The sequence below is a fragment of the Perca flavescens genome, chromosome 20 (genome assembly GCF_004354835.1).
Source record: "Perca flavescens isolate YP-PL-M2 chromosome 20, PFLA_1.0, whole genome shotgun sequence".
Lineage (NCBI taxonomy): Eukaryota > Metazoa > Chordata > Actinopteri > Perciformes > Percidae > Perca > Perca flavescens.
The window spans coordinates 10507980-10535328 of record NC_041350.1 but is presented as its reverse complement, the minus strand read 5'-3'; the positions used below and the strand labels follow the sequence as shown (position 1 = coordinate 10535328).

At 40.5% G+C, this 27349-nt stretch overlaps 1 protein-coding gene across 2 annotated transcripts; it reads left to right on the top strand.

Moving 5' to 3' along the window:
- Positions 1-1973: 1973 nt before the first annotated feature.
- Positions 1974-21675, top strand: sertad4 (SERTA domain containing 4). 2 transcript variants are annotated; one of them, XM_028565894.1, is made up of 4 exons: positions 1974-2464; positions 16217-16389; positions 17503-17621; positions 18368-21675. In XM_028565894.1, exons 2-4 carry the CDS (start codon positions 16236-16238, stop codon positions 19277-19279), a joined length of 1185 nt encoding a protein of 394 aa, XP_028421695.1. In that variant the 5' UTR covers positions 1974-2464; positions 16217-16235; the 3' UTR covers positions 19280-21675. The 2 variants fall into 2 exon arrangements, with proteins under 2 accessions (XP_028421695.1, XP_028421696.1); XM_028565895.1 differs by lacking the exon at positions 1974-2464 and adding an exon at positions 13431-13740.
- Positions 21676-27349: the final 5674 nt, after the last annotated feature.

The following is a 27349-nucleotide window of genomic DNA, read 5'->3' as shown; positions in this document are numbered from 1 at the left end:
ATCTTTGTGTGCGTGCGTGCATGCGTGCATGCGTGCGTGCGTGCATGCGTGCGTGCGTGACTGTCATTTACCCTAAAGCAAGTACACTATATCATATTAACAGTGTTAATATGAGCAAACATCCACTTTGTACACAGTGTTAAACCCTTTCACACGGTAACGTTTTGGGCATTTTGAATTAGATGTGCAGCTCTGCTCTAATACAGTTACTTACTGTATATCTACAAAATGTTCACATTGCCACTACACAACCAACAGGTGGAGCAAGTATTGCATTTGTATGCTTTTTTGGCAATGTTTAGCAAATTTGACCTTCCATAATTTTATAACCCCCCCCCCAAAAAAAATCTTGTTTGAAAGCAGATTGCCTTAAGCTCTCATAGTGAGTGGTTTACTTCTACAGTTTGGGTGGGCAGAAGTAGTTTCTTTACTGGAGAAAATAAAAAAAACTGTTCAAAGGCCAACAAATATTTTTTTAAGAAACTGTAGCATTGTGGGATACCAGGAGAATGGATATTTATAATATATATCCAAACCTTTTGTTTTTCTTAAAAAAAAAAAATAATAAAAAAAAAAAAATATATATATATATATATCTCAAAAGGCATGTTAATAGGGAGCACTTACGAGCAGTGTTTCCTCTTAGCTGATCATAGTGTGAGCTACATTTCATCACACAGACTAAATAAAGAGTATATCTTTCATGCCATAGGTTTTAGATCCACTCTGCAGAGACTTTGCGTGATGTAGGTCTGACTGAATTGACGCCCCTGCTTTGTGTGATCTTGGCACATACCTGAATCTTTTAGTGGCTTTAGCAAATGGCCTATTGTAAAACAAAGGTAAAGAGAAGAAAACAAGATCAGAATATAAGGTTTTTACAATTAACTGTTCTCCAGCACATTCCACAGCTGAACACAGAACAAAGCGTCCAGGGGGAGAAGAAATGCTGGAAAATAAGATTCAGTGGCTGCTGCTGAATCAAAGGGGAAAATGCATGACAGATGAGAGGGGCTTGCTCCCTCCCCTCTCTTTGTCGGTCACATCCCTGCAGAGCAGATCTCCAACACACAACCAGTCTAAAAAAAAGTGTTAGGTTGCCTTCAAGTGCTGTCGGAATAATGACAATTACTAATTAATTTCGTGCACAGACTCAAACAATTTGGGAATAATGTGACATTTAGGAGACTAAAGGAAAATGAACACAGTAAAATTTGACAAGGGAAATGAAAAGATTAATCAGCAAGTATGAGGTAAAATTGGTTTATGTATGTAGGCTCTATGTGAATTGCTGGGTTGATGACTGAGTAATATTTCTGTAAGTGGGCCTACAAACACAAGAAATCAATCCGCTAGTATCGATGAAACAATTACAGCTGAAGCGATTAGTTAATTGACATTGAAAAAAAAAATCAGCAACTATTTTGATTAGCGCTGCAATGAGTAGTCGATCTCTCGATTAGTAAATATAAAATTAGGTGGTAACTGTTTTGATAAAGTTAATTCATTAAATAATTAAAAAGGAAAACATTGGATGGCTCCAGGTTCTTAAATTTGCTGCTCTTCACAGTCTTCGATTAGGCTGTAAATCGAATATTTTTGGGATTTTGGAATGAAGGTCGAACAAAAAAGCATATTTTTGAAGAGCAGATTATCTATTTTGATTAATCAAGACAACATGTTTCAATCAAAAATGCCAAAAAAAAATCCCTGGTTCAAGCATTGGAAGGTGTGCTAGCCTACTTATCTTGGTCATAATAATAGTGAATTAAATATCATTTGATTTTGGATTGTTGATCAATAATTAAAAGAATCGTTAGGTGATGCCATAAACAAAATCAAAAAGGATCATCAATGTATAAGCTGCAACAATAAGTCGTCAGTCATTGACTATTCACTTACAATCCTAGTACCAATAAAGTGAGGGAAATTCCGAGGAGTACCTGAACTCCTCAGCAGTAGTTGACTGGAAGGGATGGAGCTGCGACGCTGGTGTTGTTTTCTCCGCCACATATTGATATGAACTGTCGACCCAGCCGTAACGACGTGAGCTGCTCGGAACCTTCTGCATGGGAAACCACCCTGAATGGACTACCACACCACCGAAACAACACAAGCCAACCTTTTAATTCCATTGAGGAAAAGAAAAACAACAGCTGTCTACATTTGCCAGCGAGGAAAGCGCGCGGGGATGCTTCGCGCTGGTACTGTGAAACGCGCGCGCTTAATGATAAGTATTTAGACAAGTAGCTAATTAACTAGTAATTACATAAGTGGTATTTAAACCGCAAGTGTGGTTCGCGTGTCTGCTACTCGGCTAAAATTAGAACAACGCGCTGCCAACGAAGGACAGGGTATAGTCTTTATTCAGTAGGACATTTTTTTCATCAACGCACCTTGGATTTCAGTCGTTATCACAAAGCAAGTGTGGAGCCGAGGACGAGGTCCAAACAATTTAAGACAGGTAAGCTAACATTTAGCTAAATGTTTAGTCGTGTGAGTATCAAGTTCAGTGGCTTTAGTATTGAAAAGTAGAAGTAGGCTTTATAATGTTTTTTGCCACCATAAGTTATTCCTAAACGCTCTCTCATGTAGGTTGTTTATATATGACTTCAAATATGTGTGTCTTTGTCTTCCATAATGTAAGAATTATTCAAACATAGCATCCCATTTGGACTCAAACTCAATTTTGGCATGTGCCAACACGACGTTATACCTTGTTGACGCCCATATGCCAATCAATGAGGTTACACTGAGAGGTAAACAATAACTTCTTGTTAAGTTAAGGTTATTTTGAAAAATGAATTGCATACGAAATGGATTTTCAGAGGAGTTCTGTTTTAATTTAAAATTCCAATCAATCAAAGTGAACAAGGGCAATACATTGTTGACAAGTACAGAAAAAAAGCTACCTAAAATTAAACATTTTGTTGAAGGTAATTCTGTTGATTTAGCTAAATCGCTTTAGTCAATGCAACGTGGATAAGTCAATGTTCACTGAGCTGAGTACAGGTTTTGATAAACCTGTTGTAGAATGATTGGATGTGATACCCCAGGATTAATGAGAATCCGTGCTTTCAATAGCTGACAGAGACCCTGGTCTATAACGTACAGTATTATGCAGGCTGACATAACCAGCCAGCCTCCTGGCATCCATCCAGCCTCACTTCATTATTTTGTGGGGACCGCTCTTGGCTGCAAATCCTGAAGTGGCGGTTGCCTGTATTACTGCTGCTTTCTGAAAGGAAGCGGGTTTAGACGATTTAGCTGAATTCTGAGCTTCTGTTCTAATTCTCTCCTTGATGTCATTTCTGTGCTGTCTTAGACTCGGTGTCACAAGCGTTGACTCACTCAGTGTGGACCATTAACACCCCGTTGGCCCCAGAGAGGATTTAAAAAATTCAAACGTAGACAGTCCTATGGAGTTAGAGCAATAAATATCCCCCAATCTCCCCTCTGTCTCTCCCTTTCTTTATGCCGTTTTGGTGAAAGAAGGGCTTTGTGCGCAGTGGGTTGGTAACAGGGTTGGATGCGCTTCACCTCCACTCACTGCCAACAACATCCGGAGTAACTTGCCAGGAATTCCACCTTTGCTATTTGTTTCCCTTGGAGGGAAAAGTGTGTTATGTGGAATATAGTGAGGCACGCAACAGGGGGGAACATCCAGCTCAGATTAAACTAACAGACCAGAGAAGAGGGGCTGTGACAAGAGGAAGCGCTCCGGCTTTGCAGCATGGTGGAAGGGTTCCTGGCATCTAGCTTGGGCAAGTCCGATGCCAGATTCCTTCTCTTTGCCGCCTGCCAAAGCCCTCCGCCCCATCGTCTTTATCAAAAGACCTCGCTGCAATTCCCCTCTTCCAGTTCTGTCGCAGCGCTATCAATCATATCTTGCTCTCAGCAGACTCTTCTGCTCATTAAGGATGTGAACCTGTAGGTAGCCTGCAGCCCTCCTAGCCATTCATCTCTCTCAGCGGGGCGCAGAGACTCACATCTGGAGCAGCATTTCAAAACATAGCTCATAGCAGACATGTAGTGTATGCTGAAGGAGATTCGATACATCTTTTAAAGGCTACCTTTTAGCAGACGCGCTGCCATGCATAACATTAACAGCACTTGAAGTGTGTTGTTCATACACAAGCCTGTAATGGTTTGTAATCTGCCAATAAGGCAGAAACAGCAAATGTACAGCAGTACATATTTTATATTACTGAACAAAGGAAAGTTTAGGTTACCACTGAAAGACAAAAATGCTAATGAAATGTCATTGGTGATTATAGTTAACAAGAAATAGGATGGCTTCACATCTCATTCCCTTTGTCCCTATCTTTCTTTGCTCTGTTTTGTGTAAAAGGTCTCAGCCAAGACAAGTTGAGCTGTGTGTGTGTGTGTGTGTGTGTGTGTGTGTGTGTGTGTGTGTGTGTGTGTGTGTGTGTGTGTGTGTGTGAGAGCGGACTGAAGGGTGTAGCCCCAGACTTCTTTTTTCCCCTCAGGCACCACTTCCCCATCATGAATACGCCTTTGTGCTCCAGAAAGACACACAACTAAAGGTGGATAACTTTAGAGGAAAGGATAGAGGAAGATGTGACATGAAATTTATATATTGCTGAGACCTTAACCGTGACTTCACCTCCATCGAAAATAACTGCATTTACAACATGAGATCCTTAAAAGTCCTGTAGCAACTCCAAAAAATTTAGTTTTTTCCCCAAAGATTCCTTTTAATACTTAACTCTGTGCGTCTGTAATGAATTTAGACCTGCATAAGAGCAGGATTTTGTTTAGACGAGAATGAATTAATACAACGTGTACAAACGCTGGTTCAAAATGCTTCACATTCCAGGTGTCAACGTTTATCACTTATCATAAGTGGTACCATATTTGTGGTGGATTTCAGACCCCTTTCCTTAGCTTTGAAAACAACCTTAAGTTGGTGGTTAGGTTTCTTTTTTAATAAACACATACCGATGCACTTATCTGCCTTTACTGTAATGTGCTGCATACACCTCTTGCAGTGACGTACCCACAGACCTCTGGCCCGTTAACCCTCACAGCCACAACAAGCCATCCCCAGATTGTCCATAATGCAGCTCCGTACAGCTGCCCTGCCACAACACATGTGTCACCACTCAGCAAGAAAAGCGCTGGGCGAAACCCTGGGGGCCCTGAGCGCAGTTTAGTCACGCCACCGAGGCCAAGACGGCCCTCCACCAACTGCAAGCTGCTCTGATGACTCCTGACAGGCTGCAAGCTAGCACAAACACAATATAAGATGCAACCAAAAGAGAGTACCAACATAACACAGCATAAGAGTGGAAGGGCAGAGGAGGATTCTTCTTGTTATTTTTGTCCAACCTCAGGGTATCCTTAAGAAGTCTGGAAAAACCTTAATTTAGATAATAAAACCGTTAAGCCTGAAATGTTAACATAATTTGTAAAAAGGCTATTTCTACTTTTGTGTAGTGAAATTATTTGAGTCTCATTCCGATTCACATACAGTATGACCAAACTGAATGGAGAAGTAAAGTGTGGACAGATTGTTCTGTATTAATAAGGACGAGTAAATGTCATCAGCATAATATATATGTTTGTAAGTACCAATTAGAACTCCATACATGCCTTTATTGATTATGGGGCTAGGCAATTTGACCATCACTTCTCTGTTTTGTGTATAATTGGCCTTGCCCCATTTGGGACTGACTCATCCACTTCCGGTCCAAACAGGTCAGTATGTAGCCAAGTATTACACCACCTACGTCTAATTACAACCTAGTTGAACTTTGAATTGTGGCACAAAGCATTGCTATTGTGCATTAAGCCTTTACTGTTCTTGGCTCAAATAATAGTAGAACAAGTGAAAAAAAAAATAATGGGAGTAATTTAAGAAAAGAGTCCAAAGATATCACCCAGCATGTTTATTTGTCAAGCCTGAAAACACGTTTTGCAAATATGCGTGGCCATCATGTGCACAAGGAGGCAAGTGTCGCATTTACTGAACCAGCCCCCAGACATGCAGCTTTGTTGACATCCCATTGAAGCTGCTTTAGTCCCTTTCTTCTAACACTGAAGACATCCAGGCTGTTTGATTTTCTAAAAAGAGGGTTTACAAGTCTTACTTAAGGCACACAAAACAACTACTGTACATTAATGTCCCTAATCCTACTCAAATTCCTACTGTATATAAGGATCTATTGTCACACATACTGTAAATATGTAGAGGAAGAGCCCTATGTGTAGCCATTGATCCTGTTGTTATCAAAAAGGCTGTCAGTGCATTAAGGTTTTTGTGAAAGCTTCAAAAGCATAGTTATGTTTTTGCATTGATTTTTTTTTTTTTTTTTGAGCATGCCTCTGCAAAGCATCTTTTGGAGTTTCTGTGTAATTTGCCCAACGTGACTGTTCTTCTAGTGTTTCCGTGTAACTGCAGTCCACTCTACTAGCAGGGGGATAATTGCTTGCTATTTGACTGTCTCAATTTTGAGATTTTTTGAGAATTTTGAAGGAGAACTTGATGTCATGACACCTATTATCTATTCTCTATCTGGTTGAGTTCTCAGTTACAGTATGATGATCAACATCAGATGATGTTTTGTCATTCACTTTATTTGTCATTAGCATGCTTTCTGATTGCTATTTTATGGCTGTATCGTGTCAGGATGTACTCAGGGTAATATATGGTTTGCATATCTGCCTAGAAAATAAATGCTCTTAACTCTTTTTTTTTTTCTTCAATTAAACTACCTTGCTATTTGTAGGGCTGGGTATCGTTCAAACATTTTCGATACCAGTAACGATACCAATACCGTGACTTATACTTTATATACTTATACAATACTTTTTCCTATACCAATTTTATAAAACCGTTTTAACAAAAAGAAATTACAACATTTCACATTACATGCGTAACGTGGAGTTTTTCCTGCATGCCTCTATGACGTGTAACGTTAGACAGCCAATCAGCAGCTTTATAAGATCTTGGTAGAAGCATGCTGCGTGTTTATTGGCTCACTGATGCTGATGAGATTTGCTCCTTAGGTATTGAAATTTGGTATTGAATGACAAGGCATTTTTTGATAAGCGATACTAAGGAGGCAATTCGGTCGGTGCCTGAAAAGTATTGCATTCGGTACCCAGACAGCAAACATTTTACAATTGAAAAATAAACTTGTCTGTGCTCTGTGGTGGCATTAAACAAAAGGTTTCTAAATGTGCCATTCTTTTTTATGTCTGTACATGTCTGGGCAATTAGAGTTGAAACAATTATTCAATTAGTCAATTGACAGGAAGTTTTTTGGCAACTATTTTGATAATTAATTGTAGAATCTACTAGCAAAAGTGCTAAAGAAAATCATTCAGAGATTAATTGAGCCCTAATTATATTGTGGATTAGCTCCCAAATTTCTTTATACTTTGTATAGCCAAATGGGTTTCTGAAAAGGTATTATATTTTATTGGATTTTCAGTGAAATCATGCACAATTGCTCCTAGATTTAATGTTTTTGCAGTCGGGTAGATGTAATGCAAGAGAGAAGCAAGGATTTAAAAGGCTAAGCATCAAAGTGATGCAGGTGACCAGGTAGCACTATAAAGATGCAACAGGTACTCCACATGTGACAGATTTCAGTGGCCCTGTCAAATCACGTCACCGTTCAGTCGCTGTGTGAGCAAAGGCAGCAGGCATCCATCTAAAAAAGAAATACAAGAGAGCAGGGAAGGCGCTGCCAGTTCTCAAGTTCTCCGTCTTCCAGCGATATTCAAAGTGCCTGCCGTGAGATCACAGAGCTCTGAGAAAGCTTGCTGTTGAAGCTCCTGTCAAGGCAAACACAGGCAGCTCTTTCAGGGCTACGCCCACTTATCTTCTCACTGTGGAGATGTATTGCTTAGATTTGGTCCACCACACAAACTGTCACTACACACACACACACACACACACACACACACACACACACACACACACACACACACACACACACACACACACACACACACACACCTGTCTGGGATGTGTATTGACATACACAAAAGCTGACACTCTCAAGAGCTGACATTGTCAAGAGTGAATTAGAAAAAGGATTCGTCTTACTTTGCGCATAACTTACTGAACGCGTCCTCCCCAGCGCTTTATACATTTGTACCGAAGAGTTTGAAGCTTCAAAAGCCTCATTCATAACATTGACATCCAAATTCTAAATCAACATTTGAATGCTTCCCAGCTTTTTTTTAAACCCTCTATTTCTTCACAGTTGCAAATAAAGATACAGCCCTACTGTCTCACCAATGAAATGAGCTGTAAGGCCCGGCACATGGTTCAACATAAGCTACATATATCCATTACTGTAAAACCATTTAAGTGTCTTCACATTGTCATCAAGTCAAAGTTGATACACATATTAAGTATCCTATAGGATTAGAGAATCACTTCAGAAGTTTAAATGAGCTGAGAAATCATTATCTGATTCTTTGCTAAAATGGTTTAGATTAGTGTTGTGAGTTCCTTTGTTTAGTGAGCTGCATACCAAATGTTTTTAGTATTTATTTTACTAGGACTTACTAGGTCATACTGAACCGTTGTGTTCAACCACTTCCTTTACAGAGAATCGGTAACAATCGATGTGCATCAGCTTAACCAAGTCAAATGTTAAGATAGAGAATCAGGCACAGAATTGTTCATTTTTGGGTAGAAAAGAATGGATTAGCTCAACATAAGTGAGGACATTGCAGTCCAGTGGTTTGAAAAAGTTTTGGTTTAAACCAGATGACGAGTACTTATTCTTACAATGTGCTGCTAATTTTACTGCAACACAAAAGAGGAAAAGTAATAAAACTATTTTGCCCAGAGACACATACTTGTGATTAATTATGGTGACAGAGATCTTGGACTGTAAACATGAATGCATATTCAGTGTGGGTATGCAGTATGTAAGTCTTTATTTACACTGGGTGTGTACTCATGTCATTTGTGGGAACAGAATATGGCGGAGCAAAATCGTACTAATTATGTCCTCTGCAGAATTCCCTGTTGCGCAATGTATAAACCTGATTCTGTGCAGTTGTTAAGTCATGACACATTGCATACCCGTGAGTGCTGTGAAGAACCTCGCAGGCAGTCTGGGATCTATTTTGATGTGAAATCCACAAACATGAACTCTTTCACTGCTATCTGTTCCCCAAAGGCTCGGAAACACGTGCCAAAACCTGCCGGGAACCTGGCCAAAAGAACAGGGAGTAAATAATTAAAAAACACACACACACAAAGTGATGCAGCATACACTCTGTCAAACACATGCTGGATCGATTAGCATTTTTGAGGCCGCAGAAAAAAAGAGAGAGCACAAGGTTTATTAGAGTCATGTTTCATACTCCTCCAGAGTCATTGAGCAAATGAAATCTACCCCCACTTTTGGCCTGAATACCAGTTTTTCTTTGAATGCTTTTTTATTAAACATAGGGTGAGGGCAAGTAATTGGAACCTCTAAACACTTCTCAAAAGCCACAACTGACAGAATCAAGATAATGAGCAAATAAACTAAAAGCTACCCTATATATTCTTACACCGTTTACTGTTTATTTTTCAGATCAATTTTAAACACAGGTGGTGGTTTGGTGGAGGGTCATATAATACCCACATTGATACTGTAACATAAATACCTGCGACCAGAGACAGCACCACTTTCATCATAAAAACCTGTTGTGGATATTGCGAAGCAATTTGGGCTATAAAACGAGAAGACAAGTAGGTTCCGATGGGAATACAGTGCTCACTTCGAAGACATGCGACAAGGGGGTGTATGTGCATAAAATGAAAATGTCTTTGCTTAGTACAACATAGAAAATCTGTAAACTTTACAAATTGAACAATAAAGTGAACAGTCAGATTAATTTAGGTGTTGCGGAGCACGCTACGTAAAGGCTGATATTGGCCTATTGCAAATATATTGTTACCAGTGTATATGTCGGCCAAGACATTGCAGTACAGAAATGCAGTAGTCCCGCATTGCCTGACCTATCTCCACAGCATTGTGTCAGTGCTAGAGTATAGCCTGGCTGTATTTCAGAGTATATCTGCGATAATGATATTCTTGATGATATAAGAAAATACTAAACAAAATTTTATTATTTATTTTAAGAACATACAATCACAGCAAAATAAGTTATAGTTTTAAGTCAGTATAAACGTATAAATTCTTTGGTTTGTAAACAACAGTAACTCAAAGTGAGATTTAGATTCTGTATACAGTTAATCGTACAACACAGTACAACATTAACTAGAGATGGTCCGATACCATTTTTTGCTTCCGATATTGATTCCGATACCTGAACTTGAATATCGGCCGATTCTGAGTACTGATCCGATACCAGTGTGTCATATATTTTATTATGTTTTAACAACTGTATACTGCTATCCCTGTATGGATGTGATATTATTTCTATCTTTGTTGTCTGTCTGGCTCAGGTTAAACTCTTTGTAAAACATGAACAAACACAAACAATGAATGCCACAGAACTTTCTTTTATTACCCAGTTTGACAGTCAGTTATAATGGAAAAAGAACATAAATAAACTACTTTAACGTAGATTTTCTTAAGGGCTTTATTACGTGGTATCGGATCGGTGCATAAACTCCAGTACTTCCTGATACCGATACCAGCGTTTTAGGCAGTATCGGAGCCGATACTGGTATCGGTATTGGAACATCTCTAACATTAACAGGCAATTACGTTAACAGGTTGGAATCTTAGCAAGGGTTTCCCGCAGCACTTTGCAGTTAAGGTGGCCGCCTTAGCAACACCACCCTGCCGCCTTAACTACGTTGTCAGAAAAAATTATTTATTTATCTCTCGGTGCCAAATTTCGGTTCCAAAAACGTCTGAGCGCGTAAGCGCAAGCTTATCTGTCCTCTCTGCATATTGACAGAGATCGGAGCTCCGACGCAGACACACATACACAGAGGTGCGGGCAAACCACTTCGGCCCTACAGTGAGTCACGGCAATGCCGATAAAGTGGTTTCAATTGTGGTTACAGTTTTTCAAAACTTCACGCAGACACCGTTTGCTGCAATATCATATTAATGGCAAGGCGAAAGCGCTCGCCATTAATATCATCAACAATATCATCAACACTTCCTCTGAGACGAAAAGGCACAACAGTGGTTTCTGTGGCCTGATGACTGACTGACAGGCTGAGGTTGTAAGGCAAGGCAACTTCATTTCTACAGCACCTTTCAGCAACAAGGCAATTCAATTACATTCCTTTGCACTTAAGTTGGTTCTCCATTATATCAATGTTGACAACAGGGCAGTCACCGAGTTTAGTGTTAAAGGTTTGAGTCATTATGCAATTTGCACTAAAAAGTCTTTGTTCTTTACATTCCTTTGCATTTTAGTTAGTACAGTATTAGCCTGTACACAATGTCCATCCATCCATCCATCTTCGTCCGCTTATCCGGTGTCGGGTCGCGGGGGGAGCAGCTCCAGAAATGTAATTTGTTTATTTATTTATAATATGTTCAGGTTGTGGCAAAAAGGTTTCACTTTTTTTGTTAATTTTTAAAGTTCGGATTAATACCAATCCTGACTGGCGCACCCCTATCCAAAAGTACAACAAGTGCAGTGTTACCAGAATTTAAACTAATTTTAAATATAATTGTTTTGATTGACAATTAAGGTAGAACATAATTGGCACCCCCCCCCACCTCAGTCTGACGGCAAATCTTTTTTTTTTTTAAGATTATTTTTTGGGGCATTTTTAGGCCTTTATTGACAGGACAGCTGAAGAAATAAAAGGGGAGAGAGAGAGGAGGGAATGACATGCAGCAAAGGGCCGCAGGCCAGAGTTGAACCCAGGTCCCCTGCATCGAGGAGTAAACCTCTACATATGGGCGCCCGCTCTACCAACTGAGCTACCTGGGCACCCCACCCTACCACCTTAACTAACAAATTTTCTGCAGGTAACCCTGTTAGCATTATCACGATATGAATATCTTCATATATCATGATATGAAAATGATATCAGTAGTATTGTGAACAACATAACATGGCAGTAAGCCAGACTGTTTGAGGTAATTTAGAAACATTGTGACTATAACATAGTTTGTCCACTAGGGTTGGGCGATGTCCCCTAAATTGGCAGTTGATGATGTTTACAGTAAAACATGGCGATGGATCGTCATCGGGTGGGGGGAGCTCATATCTCTTTACATAAATATTTTTTTCTACTACTATGGGCCAACAGTTAACATAGAAACGATTAGACATACATTTAAATGCCCTCTGTAAATGGTGCCCTGCTGGTAGGTTTTACAACTTGACCTACTTTCACTTAAGTACGGTGCAGTAAAGTCAATCACATGTCCGTGATCTGCGTAACGACAGTACAGTGGGACATTTGCCTTCAACAGAGCGACAGTAATAACCTAATATACTATCATTACTGAGTTTAAACTACATTCTCGGTTATGTTTGCACTTAATAACTCATCCAATAAACAGAAACATAACTCTTGCAGCGCACATGAACAGATGCACAATATTAGCTCACACATAAAATAGCACCCTCATGAATTAGCCTACTGTTGGTAACGTACATTCATAAATCCTGCATAACATCGTCCCGTACCTACAGGACCTCAGACTTAGGCCTACTTATTGATGCACGCACATAATGTCGACAAACTTAGTCCAATGAGGGGAGAAAGGACAGTGTGATAGCGTTCCACGTTAACGCTTTTTTCTCTCTCACTCGAGACCGCTGTGTCCAACGTCACTAGAAGGTAGAGCGAGCTACAACTGAAAGGGAGAGAGAGAGAGAGAGAGAATGTATCACTACAGCCAATCCAGTCTGCTCAAAGTGATGGTTCGGTGATTCACAAATAGGTTGCACGTAAGGGGGGGAAAGTAGCTTCCACTTAAGGGGCCCTATCTTGCACCATGCGCAGCGCAAAGCCAGACGCAAGTGTCTTTGCTAGTTTAAGACCGACGCACTTATCAATTTCCGGTCCAGTGCCCGCGGGTTAGTGGGTTTGACAGGGTGGGGGGTGTGGCATCACGATGGTGGCTCTCCATCGTGATGTCGGCCAGCCATCACAATGGACAATGATATCGTCCATTGGCACAACCCTATTGTCCACCAGAGAGTTTAAACACCAGAATTTACTGTAATAGAAAATCTGCAATTAAAAGCTTCAAAGTTGCCAAAGACATTGGTTATTGTTCAACTGTGAATGGCAAAAATAGCCTTATTTGAGGAAGATACATAAACACCTACTGTATATGTGTGAAAATCCAGTGCCTTCGTTGACTTGTGTGTGTGTGTGTGTGTGTGTGTGTGTGTGTGTGTGTGTGTGTGTGTGTGTGTGTGTGTGTGTGTGTGTGTGTGTGTGTGTGTGTGTGTGTGTGTGTGTGTGTATCTCAGCGCTGGAGGGAGTGAGTCAATCACAGCAGCGGAAATCATCCCTGCGGGCGATCCGTCTCCACTCATGACAAGGCTCCTAAGGCACTTATCTTTCCTTCCTTGACTCATTCCATCCATCCATCCCTCAGCCCTCCCTCTATCTCCACCTCTCCCCATTTTCTCTTCCTATTCTCTATCACTCTGTCTTCCTCCCACTGTTTTTCTCGTGCTCTGGCACTGCAATTAACTTCTCATCATCAAAGGGTGTAATGAAAAAGACGGAGAGATAGAGAGTAGGGACGCTATGAGAGAGGGAGGATGAGAGGAATAAAGCCAGAAGGAGAGTGAACAGAGGTTAGCAGTGTCACACACACACACACACACACACACACACACACACACACACACACACACACTTACACGTGCATGCTCCCAGGTTCTTTTTTTCTTTTTCCTCAAATACACACTCTGTTAAACACAATCACACACGCAGCCTACACTCGCTCTCAATCACTCTCACATTCCTGCAAGATGCAGACAGAAAGAGAGGTATCCCCCCCCAGGGAGATTTTTCCCTCCTCGTTCCTTGTTTTTATTTCTGAACCCCCATTTCTCCCTTCCTCTTTCACAGACACACACACACACACTTGTTCACACTGTCTCCCCTCCTCCTCCTTGTCTTTGAAGAACAAGAAGTATCGCTGTACATGTAGGGAAGCTGCTCTGTTGGTATTCTCATTGTTTAGTTTTTTTCACCCCCCTGGTTCGGAGAGCTGTCGACTGTGACCGCTGTTGAAAGGATGTCAGCGAGAAAGAGAGAGGGAGGTTGAGACTGGGGGATGAAAGAGGTGATAAAGGAGGGAGGAAGGGGGATGTTGAGATGGAGGTCCCTAAAGAGGGCAGAGAGAGTGATGGCATGCTTGTTTCTTTGTGCCCAAGCAAACGTAGCAACAGCAGCAGTGAGGCGAGGTGATGGAGGGGAAAATAGCTAAAGGTAAAAAAGCAGCTCAGGGGGGAAATGAGAAGGGCTAAAGCTGCTAATTAACCATGGCACTAGCGCTCAGTAACAGTGACATAATTGGTCCTAGTTGGTGGTCTTTGGTGGGGGAGACCTCATCAGTGGAATCTCTGTGACAACATGTCATGAAATGTGAATAATCAATATGGATTAAGACCCAAACTGGAATAGCTGAGTTCCAGGCTTCACTGGTCAAAGAGAAGAAAACTTAATGTCTTCTAGCTGGATTCTCCCTCCAGCCCTTCCATATGCATTAACATCAGAATATATTGGTGGAAGTAATTTGTACATTTATTTGTATTTCCCCCACGCCCCCCAAAAAAAAGTAAAAAGGAGAAAAAAATTAAAAAGTGTACTATATATAAATAAAAGTGTCAGTTCACAGGAGGGTCTTTTCATATAAGATGGAGCATAACATTGACAGATGGATTGGTGCAGCATTTGCAGTAATACAGACCTTGTACTGCACTGTTGATATTAAAGCATGCTCGCTGAACCCTTAGAAAACATCAAATGTAATGCGGTCCTATGTAATCTATTACTCCCTGGGGCTGGCTAGATAGGTTTGGGAGGTATAGCATTGCCTAAGGTGATGTTTCAGTGGCTTCAGGTCTGTCTGATTAGTCAGTTAAAAGCAAACACTAGAAAAGCAGCACACAGAAATAAAACTGTTCATCCAAGCAAAGCAGGGAGCTTATTGAAGCGGACATTTTAATCAGCTACCCAACGGGTGAGGGTGAGATGGTGTCGACTCCATTTGGTTCTGTCAAGCTGGGTTGTGGGTGAGGATATCTGTTCATGTGGGCAGGTAGGGGAGGGGCAGGAGAAGCTTTGAGAAGGAAAGGCGGTGACAAGGAGGTCCGGCCGCCGATGCCTGAAACAGCTGGCTTTGCATTCTGCATGAAGGGGAGGAGTCAACAGCAAGCCAAATGGCAGCCAATCACTGTGATCAAAAGGATGATAGAGTTTCTCTCCTCGGATTCAAAGATTTACAACAGATTTTGGCTCTTAGGCCCCTCAGTGTCGTCACAGTAGGGCTCTGCTTTCAGATTGAAAACTGCTCAGTTGGCGGCCTAGTGCTACTCGCTGCCATGTAATGTGCCCTCCTCATGTTTCTTCTTATCTGCATCACTTTCATTTAAACCATAAGGTGACATCACTGTTTGTATTATGTGGAAACTAACAAAAATCAGGATGAAAATAAAACCAAACTGTGCCTGTTTGATACCTTTTGTCAAGTTGTTTACCTTGTGCACTGGACCTACTGGCACCGTGCACATCTCCTTTGCCTTATATAAACGACCATGCCGTGACACAGCTTTCCAGTGCGACTTGATGTATAGGATCCAATACACCAAGCGCGCATCAAACATCTCTCTAATTCTCTAACAACTAATCAATAGGGAATTCACGATGCGAGTTGGTGTCATCTCTCCATCTGCGTTCCCACTTGTAACGGTACCACGCATATCACAGAGTTGCCAGCCATCTGCCAATTTTTAGTGCTCACCATTATTATCGTTCAGATTTGTCATGCAGCTTGCGCATAAGACACACAACACTGAATTACACTCTATTTGCCAGTATCATAGACAAACATCTTGTTAACATTTACCACACCATTGGGATAGCATATGCAGAATGCTTGTTAGATTTATGGCAATAACGTGTGTTAATGTGAAAACTGGTACAGAGATAACTGATAATTGTCATTTTATAATCAAGGAGTGTTTTTCTGTTTAGAATCACAGCTTATTATGGGTTTGACTAGCTTTGCTGTACTGATTTCCATTCTCTTTTTTTTTTTTCCAGACCTGAATCGGAGAGAGAGATGACCCTAGTTTTGTCCATGAATCCTTTCCTGGACCCAGAGGGAGACCCTCCACTCTCCACATACAAGCCTATATGGGAATCGGAGCGTTGCACTAAGACCTGCCTGTCGAACCCTGCCCCACCATGCAGCTCTGAAGAGAAATGTACACAAGGTACAGACACTAAACCCAGATGTTTCTTTATTCATTCAGTCATTTATGTAAGCTGGATTTAATCAGATGGATAAGGTTTACCAAGGATTTTGCACCACACACAATGGTCAATAGTCTGTGGTTTTCAGACCTGGCAATTAGACCCGTCTGTATCCATCAGTATGTCTCTGTCATAGCCCTGCTGTCATAGTTATAGGTGTCTGTTAGCAGGTCAGCACTACAATGTAGGTTTACTTGCTTTCATTGCATTGTCGGTGTAATTTAAGGATTTGTTTAATTATATTGCTAGTCAAACAGTCATTTCAGTATCAACTGAGTTACCAAAGAAAGCTGTTCTTCCAGAATAGCCGGCTGCCATTTAGGTCACTTTATGAGGTTCTACTCAAGCATAACCAGGGTGACTGGTAACTGATTAGACTAAAACTCAATGTTTTCTTCAAATTGTATCCTTAACTAAAAGGTGTTCTGCTTTATTCTGTTAAAGCAGTAAATCAATTGTTAAAGCTGGTGTGCAGTAGCCTGGCAAAAGCGTGTTAGTCTGGAACCTCTCGGTTCATTTTGTTTTCCAAGGGAGTGCAGACTAAAATGCCTCTGACTCTGACGCAATTAGATAGACCTGCAACCAATCAGAGCAACGCAACGTGTGGCGTAGTGCTAAGCAAAGAAAAAAAAATTCACAAACCTTCTCAAATTACAGCTAAACAGTACGCTAAAAGTTGTTTCTAAAACTATTTGAGACAGGAAAGAGTTAATACAATAACAGAATCTTGATCAGCACCGCCTAGTTTGACAGTTTGATCTGAGTTTTGTGAGCCTGGTGCTTACACTGGATGGACCTACAGTACAGTGACACTCCTCTGTCATTGCCACAAACAAGCCCATTTTACATAAACAGTTGTGATTGGTCGGCTGGAAATCTGTCTGAACGGGAGGGGGGCCAGACGCATCTGCCAGAGCAAATGAAACATGAGCTCACAGATTTGTCTGGTTCCCAGGCTTTGTGTGCAGCTCAGTTCTATATTAATGTTGTTTTCACAGCATATTTGGCAAATTGTGTGATAGTCACTTACAGTGTGTCATTACAATACATTTAAATGTATGTTCTGTCTGCAGAACCGCCCTGCAGGCGAGTTCCTGATCATGTTTCAGTATCAAGGATTGCATACTTCAAGAGAAAGTTTGTTGATGATGATGATGAGCCTCCCTTCAGCTTCAGGACATACTGCCAGACTGTAAGTATTGACACACTCATATTCTCACATTCAGAGTACACAGTGTATCCTAAGTGACTTCATTACAATGCCATACTCTTGGCCAATTATAGGCCATTGTCTCTATTAGATGTTTATGGTTTGAGTGAGGTCATGCAAATTAAAACCGCATCCAATTAACTAACTCTTTAACTATAATTATTGGTGGTACAAAGGTTGTCACTGTGTCCAAAATCACTATTCAACCAATATTCTCTATATGATATGATGACATAGTTTAGTGATCTTGAGATTTTTATCATAATTCTGCATTTTTGTTCCAACATGGACATTTCTGACGGCTCTATAGTGGATACATTTTACACCTAGAATTCCAACCTACAAATAAAATGCCAGTCAGTAAATATAGTGCACTAAATAGGGATTGGTTTTGGTGCTTATTCAAAATGGCTACAATCATCGCTGCATGCAAGCATCATAAAGAAGTGCTCCGATCGGATTTATTACAAAAGGAGTTTTGGAAAATAGATGTTTCAGAGTTGTTAATTAATGTTAAACCTAAAGTATGATAGTTGAAAAGGGGGATTTATTTGCCTGCATATATTGAGGGGTTGATTTGCCATTTGATTTGCATTAATATTATTAAAAGCAATACACACAAGTTATTTAAAATTGGTTGTGCACCGCAATATTATTGAATCTGGATCTCTGGCTTTTTAAACTAACTAACCAGGTTACATAGATCTAATGGGAAAAATGTCCTTCAGGTGGCCCCAGTCTTGGAGGAGCGTGCCCATGTGCTGCGCCTCTCCCTGGAGAAGATGCGGTTCATTGACGACCCTGAGGCCTTCCTCCGACGCTCCGTCCTCGTCAACAACCTCCTTCGGCGCCTGCGAACTGAGATTCTGCTCCAAAGCACTGACTGGTGCTTCCCACCCAACCCAGCACTTACCACTGGCCCCTGCGTCCCGGCACCCACCATTAACGCTGCTCACCAGGCACTCCGCGGAGCAGTACCCACACGGATCTGTTTGGCACCCCAAGCGGGACCGCCCTTCCGTAAGCGCTTCCGAATGGTCCGTGGAGGACAGGGGGATCTACGCCCTGACTGTGCCCAGACATGCTGCTGCATCTACGCAGCGGCCGCTGCTGCAGGACACTATCTCCACCTCCCCTTCTCCATGTACGATGCAGCACTCTCGACCTGCCCGTCCACACCACACTCCTCCTCTTTTTTTCAACTAGCTAGCCATAGTAAGTTAGGGCTGACAGTGGCCATAGAAGGGCATGATGGGGAGGATGAAGATGTTGAGGAGGAGGAGGAAAATGAAGAGGATGAAGAGAGGGAATTGGACGAGGAGGAGGAGGAGGAGGAAGAAGAAGAGGATGATAGAAGAGAAGCTGGGCCTTCCCTTGATGTTGTCAAGGACAAGTCAAGACAGAAAAGTAGGACTAGAAACTTGCTGGGTCACACACATACAAGGACAGAGGAGGACAGCTGCATGGCAGATAGGGTAGAGGATGAAGAGGGAGAGCAAGAAGAAGAGGAGGAGGAGGAAGAGGAGGAGGAGGAAGAAGAGGAAGGGCGGGTTGTGAGACCATGTCAGTGGGACCCTACTGCCACAGAAAGGGAGCTCCACAAGGTCAGCTTTTGGCGCCGCAGGGCTCATAGACAATGATTGCGCTTGCTTAGAAATGATCACTATACATTACTTACATTCTCTCTTAGAAAGAACAGTTAATGATGACGACAACTGTCATCAGTTGAAGATTATTTTTCCTCATAGCAGCAGAAGGTGTGAGCTACCTACACTATAGTAATGCCAAGTCAGCTTTATTTTAATGGTCTAATATACTCCAGGATTGCACACAGATACATTCCATTCAACTATATTGTCAGTGTTATGGTCAGATAACAAAAATACATAGACAGTTCTTGGCCACTGTTGGCACTGGGAAGTTTTCTCAAACAACTACAGTACGTAGGCTAAGGTCACATGGTGGGATCCTAAATCCCTAAGGTGAAGTGAAGGGTCTCCAAGACCATTTTCAAGCCCTACAGCACAAAACTAAAAGGTCACTAGTGGGGCTTTATATCGGTGCACCGGTCTCGTTTCAGGACCCTAAACAAGCCTATGAAATGAAGGGTTGTGGATTGGGGTGTGCGTGTGTTTGCAAGATATGATGTAGCATTTTTAAACTTGATTTTAAGCCGTTCTTTTTTTTTAACATGGGTTACGCATAATTATGTGTGCCTGTTGATTTTGACGCTGTCTCAGGCAATGGCGAGTGACTGTGCTGCAGTGGCGGCACCATGTGTATTCAAATTATTTTAAGAGACAACAATCATGAACATTGAACATTGGATGTTAAATGACAAGTTCAAGTGCCTTAGTGTTTTTATAGATACATGTATATTGTGTGTTAATGTAATTGTTCTTGTTACTAAGTATCTTGCATTCTAAGTGACTGTGTTTGACTAAAACAGGACACAGTTTAAATGCAGGGATTTATTTTTTAGTGTATGAAAGCAAAGCAAACTAAATGTCCACACCCCAAAATGTATTTTGTGTTTTGTTTTACTTCAAAATGCATGTTTTCTAGCGCTACCTGTCTTGACAATGCACTTCAAGGACAGTTGCTAAAGCCTTGAAAAGCTAATTGTGTTTAAATCCTCCTTTACATTAGTTAGATTCGATCAGAAAAGGCTTGTTAATGGTTTGGTTGCTCTGTCCATTGATGAGGTTTTACCAAAAAAGCAAGTTGCCGTCTGTCTGCAGCATTATAAAATCAAAACGGTCACCTTCGTCACAGATCTACCCGTGTAGCAAACACAACGGGACAAGTCAGACTTTTCCGTGAGCTCTATTTGGAAGTTAAAGGAATAGATCAACATTTACAGAAATTTTCTTATACGCTTTTTTGCCAAGTTAGATGAGAAGATCAATACGAAAGTTAACAAAATCTGCTTACCATATAGCTCATTAATTAACATGTTATATCTCTGTGGTTTTACGGTGCTACTTCCTGGGGCCAGATGCATAAAACTCTGTGTAGATTCGGGACTCAAAGTGTTTACGCGCATAGACAGAAATAGGCATACGTATTATTTCCTACGGATTTATAAGTACGTCTGGTTTTGTTTCATAAATCTCAATAATTGTGGAGCTGGGCACACACGCACAAGCCTGATATCCACACCCACAGTTGGACATCCGTTTGCATATTGATACTTGTGCCCTCTTCACCATTCATTAGACCTGTCACATTCTTACTTTATAAATCCCGGATTATGTGGCAAAAGGTATACGCAAGATACAATGTGTTAATAAATGAGCATGCATAAGTCGAGAAAGGGAATCCAAGTATTCTCGATAAAATCAGGGTTAGTATATATGTCATTTTAAAATAAAAAGGACCCATTTCAACATGCACACATGTACACGCATACCACGTCTTGCAGGAGCTGACAGACCATTTTTGCTTGACTAAAAGACCCCAATCAAGGACAGATACAATACAAAACCAGTTGTTATTTACGTACATGAGCCTTTCTGTCATGATGGCATGATCAGTGGTTTCTTGTTTGTTGGTGTGTCTCGCCTGAAGATTAGGGTCCTCACACTGATGACAAACCCACACCAAAGTTGTTTAAAAATGTAAAGATTATGTCAGTAGCGTTTTTCTTCTTTGTGACGTACCATAAGGTACAAGAATTGGATGGTCTCAGTCGGTTTGTTAGGTTGAATTATTCCTGCCTCGCCACTTCTTTCGGATGTACAAAACAAACATTTTTTGTTTGCATACCTGTTTTAGCATCGGTGACGCATCTTCAACTAGACAACTCGAGTACCAGCCTATTTAATTTCTCTGAACCCTAAATAATAAAACACAATGATTATCGGTGGTATTTTTTAAAGATGAAAAACTTTGACAGAGCAGTATTTGTTTCTGAGACGAGAACATGTAACTGCATTGTCTGTTATTAAAAAAACAAAAGAGCGAGTCTGTTCTGATAATTTTATGTAATGTTCTGTGACAAGTGTAAAGATCAGTAAAAGAAATGTTAAAAAGATCTTGCTTCCTCCTTTATTCCTTTTACATTACACAGTACACTGTTCCTTTTTAGTTCACAGTACTGTGTGTGTGTGTGTGTGTACTGTAGGTGTGTGTACTGTAGGTGTGTCTGCTTATTGTCTTGCTTCCCATCCTGTCTGCTGTTCAGTGGAGTGCAGTACCACAGCTTATTGCACTCGCCAAATGTCTCTCAGGTGTCACTTTGCCGCTCCACTCTTGTTAATCTTTTTGACATTACGCTCAGAGCAGTCACCTCCGCACTCTTCCTACACTCCCTGTCATATCTATTGTACCTCTAAAACACACACTTCTCCTTGTATCCCATACAACCTAGACATAAGCCAGGAACAATTTAAAAATATATAGAACTCCTCACTCATGATTACTTGTTATGACGGTTAAAGACCGTCTATACTGTGCTGTGTGTGCATCCGCTGGCATTACTGGGCTTTAAGTTAAATGCTCATTTGATCCAGTAATAGTGTTCACCATGTGCACCCTAATTACTGGATTATTCCTTATACTGTGCAGGTTTTGTATGACATTGCTCCGGATTGCTTGAAAGTAGCTAAGCCATTGTACTCAACTGTGTGTGTGTGTGTGTGTGTGTGTGCGCAGTGTGGGGAGGTTAAATCGCAGGGTCTGAACATCTTGACAGCTCTGTTGCGAGGTGAGGATGGAAGATCATCTTTTCATGACACTTTTGCCACATGGGTGTGTGTATCCTGCTGCTCAGCCTGCCCCCACCTTTCTCTGCTGCTACTTCACATTCCTCACTATCACTGTCTCGCATTTCACCGCATTACAGGACTCAATAGAAATGCAAAAACAACAGAAATTGTATTGACATTTCTTTACATGCTACATGTTTATATAATACCACATTAAGATGCAAATTTAAAGTGATTAATTTAAATGGATACCAGAAATTGCTATTTATTTAAGGTATTATAATGTACGTACTAACCTTTTTTTTTATCAGATCTTCCCCCACACCACCTGTCACGTTCGAAATGGATGTTTGTTGATTATATAAAAGTGGATATTGTCACAATACTTTTTCATACATTTGGACGAGTAATGGTCAAGTCGGTCAGGTCTGCTACCACTTAGAGTGTCAAAAACCTGTATGTTTCAGCCATGTATCCATTACATTAACCTAACTATTGAACTTTGTCTTCATTAGTGTTCCCTATCTATTATGTATCTACTATCACCATTTATCCATTCATGTTTTGACTATAGATGTATTACTGTAAGACACTAGTTTTCAAACTTTAAATTAACTTGCCAGCGGACTTTATCTGTGGATTTTTTTTAAATAATCAAATCATGAATTTGTTCAAATTGGTTGAGCTACGCTGCAATCTTTCCACTAACCCTCTGGCAACAGCAGAAGTACTCCTGGGTTACCAGTACACCTGGTTGGGAATCACAATTCTACACAATAGTACACAATCACCATTACATACCATTACTTATAACATCATAAACATATAGTATTCAATTGTACATCATACATAGTTATAAAGATAGCATGTAGTCCAATCAGTAAGGGCATGTTGGCAATTGTTGCAACTACTGTGTCTGTGTTTGAAAACTGTATGCATGTCTGCATACATAATACAATGCTCTCTATCTTTCTTTGTCCCTTCATCAGTTCTTCCCCCCATGCCTAAGGCAAAGATGGGGACTTGCCAAAAAACACACACGCACACACACACACATCGTCGGGCGAGTGCTGAGGAGAGGGGAGCTGTCATTTGTCAACAAGGAACTTTGGCAGCTCACCGTTGCCATGGGAACTGTCTGTTGCTGAGGACTGGTTTTGCATCACAAGGTCCTCAATTTGGCTCCAAAGCCTCGGAGGTCCCACCCCTCCTCCATCCGCCTCACCTCCGTCTCACACAGCTTCAAACATATTGTCAGAATTTGATATTCTTTTTTCCTTCCTGTTGTGCTGTCTTTCACCTCACAGACAGAATCCCTCTGTTGTTTTCTTCCCCATCAGGTCTTCTCATTAGCAGGAAGATGTGTATCTGCTGTTTGATTTACAGCCGATAGATAGATAGATAGATAGATAGATAGATAGATAGATAGTGTGTCTTCTAGAAGTATTCAATTGTTTTGTCTATAAAATGTCAGAATATAACAAAATATGCCTATCACAGTTTCCTAGAGCCCAATGTGACATCTTAAACTGTCTACTTTTGTCCGACCAACATCTGGAACCAAAAAAATATTATAGGATATAGGATAATATATAGGATAGTTTAAAACGATGTTATCAGTCGACTGATGCATCGACTAATCGTTTTCAGCTCTAAAGTTAAGTAGAATTCTACAGTATCAGTATTAAGTTTTGAGGTACTAGAATCAATACAAACAGAAAACATTACACTACATTCTGGGCACATGAATACTCTGTTTCACTCTTTGCATCTATGCTGCTGCGGTGTTCATACACCCAGAGATCACATCATTAAGTCAGAGAATTGACACAATAAACAATTGTTATTTACCGTTAAAAAGTGGAAATGCCTAATGTTTGCTAACTCATTTCGTGGTTATGAAAATCTATTCAGTAGCCCATTAATGATGTACCTCATAAATCATGACAAATGGCTCTCCAGTATTGTATATCCCTTGTGTTGTCCTTTGGGTCCCCAGGACCCGTTCATTTTATTCAACGTTTTTGCGTTGGCCTGGCGTTAAGCTTTGGGTCCCCCGGTGACCCTTGCGTACTATGTGATGTCATTTCACATGAACTGGCACGGCGGCGGGGGAGGTGACATATATAACAATACATTGGCTAGAAAACACACAAACTGACAGCACTATGGCACAAACTGACAGGAAAAGCACAAGACGATCTGAGAACAGACAAAGGAGACACAAGGACTAAATACACTGGGTAAGAGGTAACGAGGAGCAGGTGACACAGCAGGTGAAACACATTAGGAGAGACAGAATAACCAAAAAAGGTGGGAAAATAGGAAGTAAAACAAGACACGACAAGACAGAAAACTAGACTATAAAAATAAAACAGGAAACAACATAATACAAAACAGGGAACAGAATATATACACAACAAAATAAACGCAGTCCACAGAATACATACAGAACAAATATACAACACAGGAGACAGCAACAGAAATAAACACACAGGCAAGAGAAATAGAAGAAAATGCAAAGCAAAATACCAAAACCATTACACAATGATCCTTGCCCTGGTATTACTTGGTGTCATATCTGAACCATATTTTGTTTAATTGCCCACCCATAGTACAATCTGTGACTATAACATCTTCATTAAGATTTGGTTCTTTTACTTTCTCAGAATCTTTGTGTATATTTGAAAATATTGCAAATCTTCTTGTGAAGATGAGTGACAAGTACATGCCTGCCATTAGAATTAAAAGCCAAATGACTGCAATCGTTAGAAAACTGAAGATACTGGGCAATATTATAGAGATCAGATTAAAGATAAGATGATATCAGAGAGGATTTGATACATACAACCACAATGCACTGTTGTATTAAACAAGGACTACAGCAATGATTTGCCCTCTGCAAGTGCTTCCAGATTATTATGCCTGAATTATTTTCATCCATGTCACTGCAGCTCAAGCCCAACAAGTCGATCCCCATAGTATCAATTTGATTCAGCTTACATAACAACAACCGCTCTCTGGCTGTTGTTGATGTTTCTGGGTCTCTCCCTCCAGCATAATGCGCCTGTATTTTCAGTGCAGAAAAAAGCTGTTGGTATTTGATAAACACTTGCAATGTGGAGGATGTCCTCAATCCTTGACTGTGAAGCACACTCCTTTCCCCAACAGTCAATATTTCACGGTACCAAGACAAAGTTGTGTATGAATTGTGACTGGAGATGAAAGAGATGCATTTTATTGGCTATGACACCTCAATTTTAAGATTTTTGGTGTCATTAACTAAAAACTGTAAATAATAAATTGTCTTGCTGGCCTAATTATGCATTTTGCTCTCCCATAGCAGATAATAAGCATAACAGGAGACTATGTACATTTAAAGTGCACTTTCTTTCTAATTACAACAAGATTGGTGGTTCGATTCATGTACGATTGTATGTGACAAATAATAAAACATTTTCTTCTTAAAAAAAAAGGCTCAAAAGAATAGAATATATATTTATGTAATTGTTTCACAACAACAACGTTCAGCAGCTCTCAGTATGACAGTTTAAATAATAGACAAACAGAAATATAAAATTGAAATAGTAAAAGTAAAGTATAGTAAAATAAGAAATAACAAACAAGCTAATATAAAATAGCAACATTTAAATAGTAAAATATAAGAATCAAGATAAATAAACACGATGAGGTGGCACTATATGGTACATGAGGTTATTGTACTTCAAAAGACAATGTGTGTGCAATGTGAAAGGAGTCGCTCGTGGTGACAATCAAAAATAATTATCACCCAACGCTGCAGCTTTCCTCAGCTCTATGGAGCATTTTAACTTGTTTCAGCTAATTGTTTTGGTTTTACAGCCCACAACTTTACTGTTTTGGTTTAGTCTTATCACTATTATCAGCCCCTTTTTCACCCGATGCAAGCAGCGGTGTTTGGCGAAACAGGTTCTGATAAAACCATTGTACATAAGCTACCCAGCACTGAACAGCAGACAGACAAAGTTAGAGACTAGCTGGTAAACATGGTGGAACCTTTAGCAGCTAAAGAGACAGATATTTTTCTCATGAGTTGGTGACAAAAACAAAACAGAGACAAAAGTAGAGTGATTATTGGACTTACATTCATCAGGTGACCAGAAACACAACTCATAATAAATGCTAATGTCGCTACTTGATCCCTGGATGTGTAAATAGACAACTTTTCGTATCAACTTTTTAAGGTATGTCCAAACTTTGTATTGTATAAACTTTGTGCTGCTATGATAATCATTTCAGAAAATCAAGAGACAAACCTAATTTAGACCCTGTGACATGTATTATCAGTGTTTAATCACTGTTTAAAGCAACTACTGTCATTGTTGGTGTGACACTGCTACTAGGTTTTCAGAGTGAGTAGATTTTACACTGAGTGAGCAGAAAAGGATCCAGGTGGGAGGTTTTAGAGTTATTTTAAGGGAAAGCAGGCAATGTGCAAGGCCACACCCTGTCTGAAGACTGATATCTTTGGCAACAATTCACAAGTTTCCTGTCGAGGCCCTGAATCACTCTCCTTGTTTCAGCATGTTGCGGCAATGAGACCTGACAGACCTGAGAGAAAGAATGAGGTTAAATGTTGGAGGAGGGGAGAGAACAGCCTGAGAGCATCTACAACATGTCCTCCTTCAACCTTGTTCTATATCTGTCCTGCCGCATCCCCGTTTTTCCTCCACACCAACTGTACAACCCCTGGGATCAGCTGATAAGCTAGACATCTCTCCACCCATGGCCCATTGTGCTATTATTTTAAGTCATGTCCTTTCCTGCTCTGCTCCATGGTCTGTTTCACTGTGAAATAGATAGGGAATCTGAAAGGTTGAGATGAAGTGACAGAAATGTGAAAAACTGGCGATAGAGGAAAACATGGCAACCCTTGATATGAAGATGTTTTGATCTAAAACTTTTAGTCTTTCCCTGCTTCTGACTTTAAAATGTCAACCCTTTTTCCCTTTTTGCGATGCT

What these genes read in the sequence shown, in the direction of transcription:
- sertad4 (XM_028565894.1), top strand. Translation starts at nt 16,236, where the DNA reads ATGACCCTAGTTTTGTCCATGAATCCTTTCCTGGACCCAGAGGGAGAC. An exon ending in TGAAGAGAAATGTACACAAG is followed by an intron (nt 16,390 to 17,502) that starts GTACAGACACTA and finishes TTCTGTCTGCAG; the next exon opens with AACCGCCCTGCAGGCGAGTT. An exon ending in TCAGGACATACTGCCAGACT is followed by an intron (nt 17,622 to 18,367) that starts GTAAGTATTGAC and finishes AATGTCCTTCAG; the next exon opens with GTGGCCCCAGTCTTGGAGGA.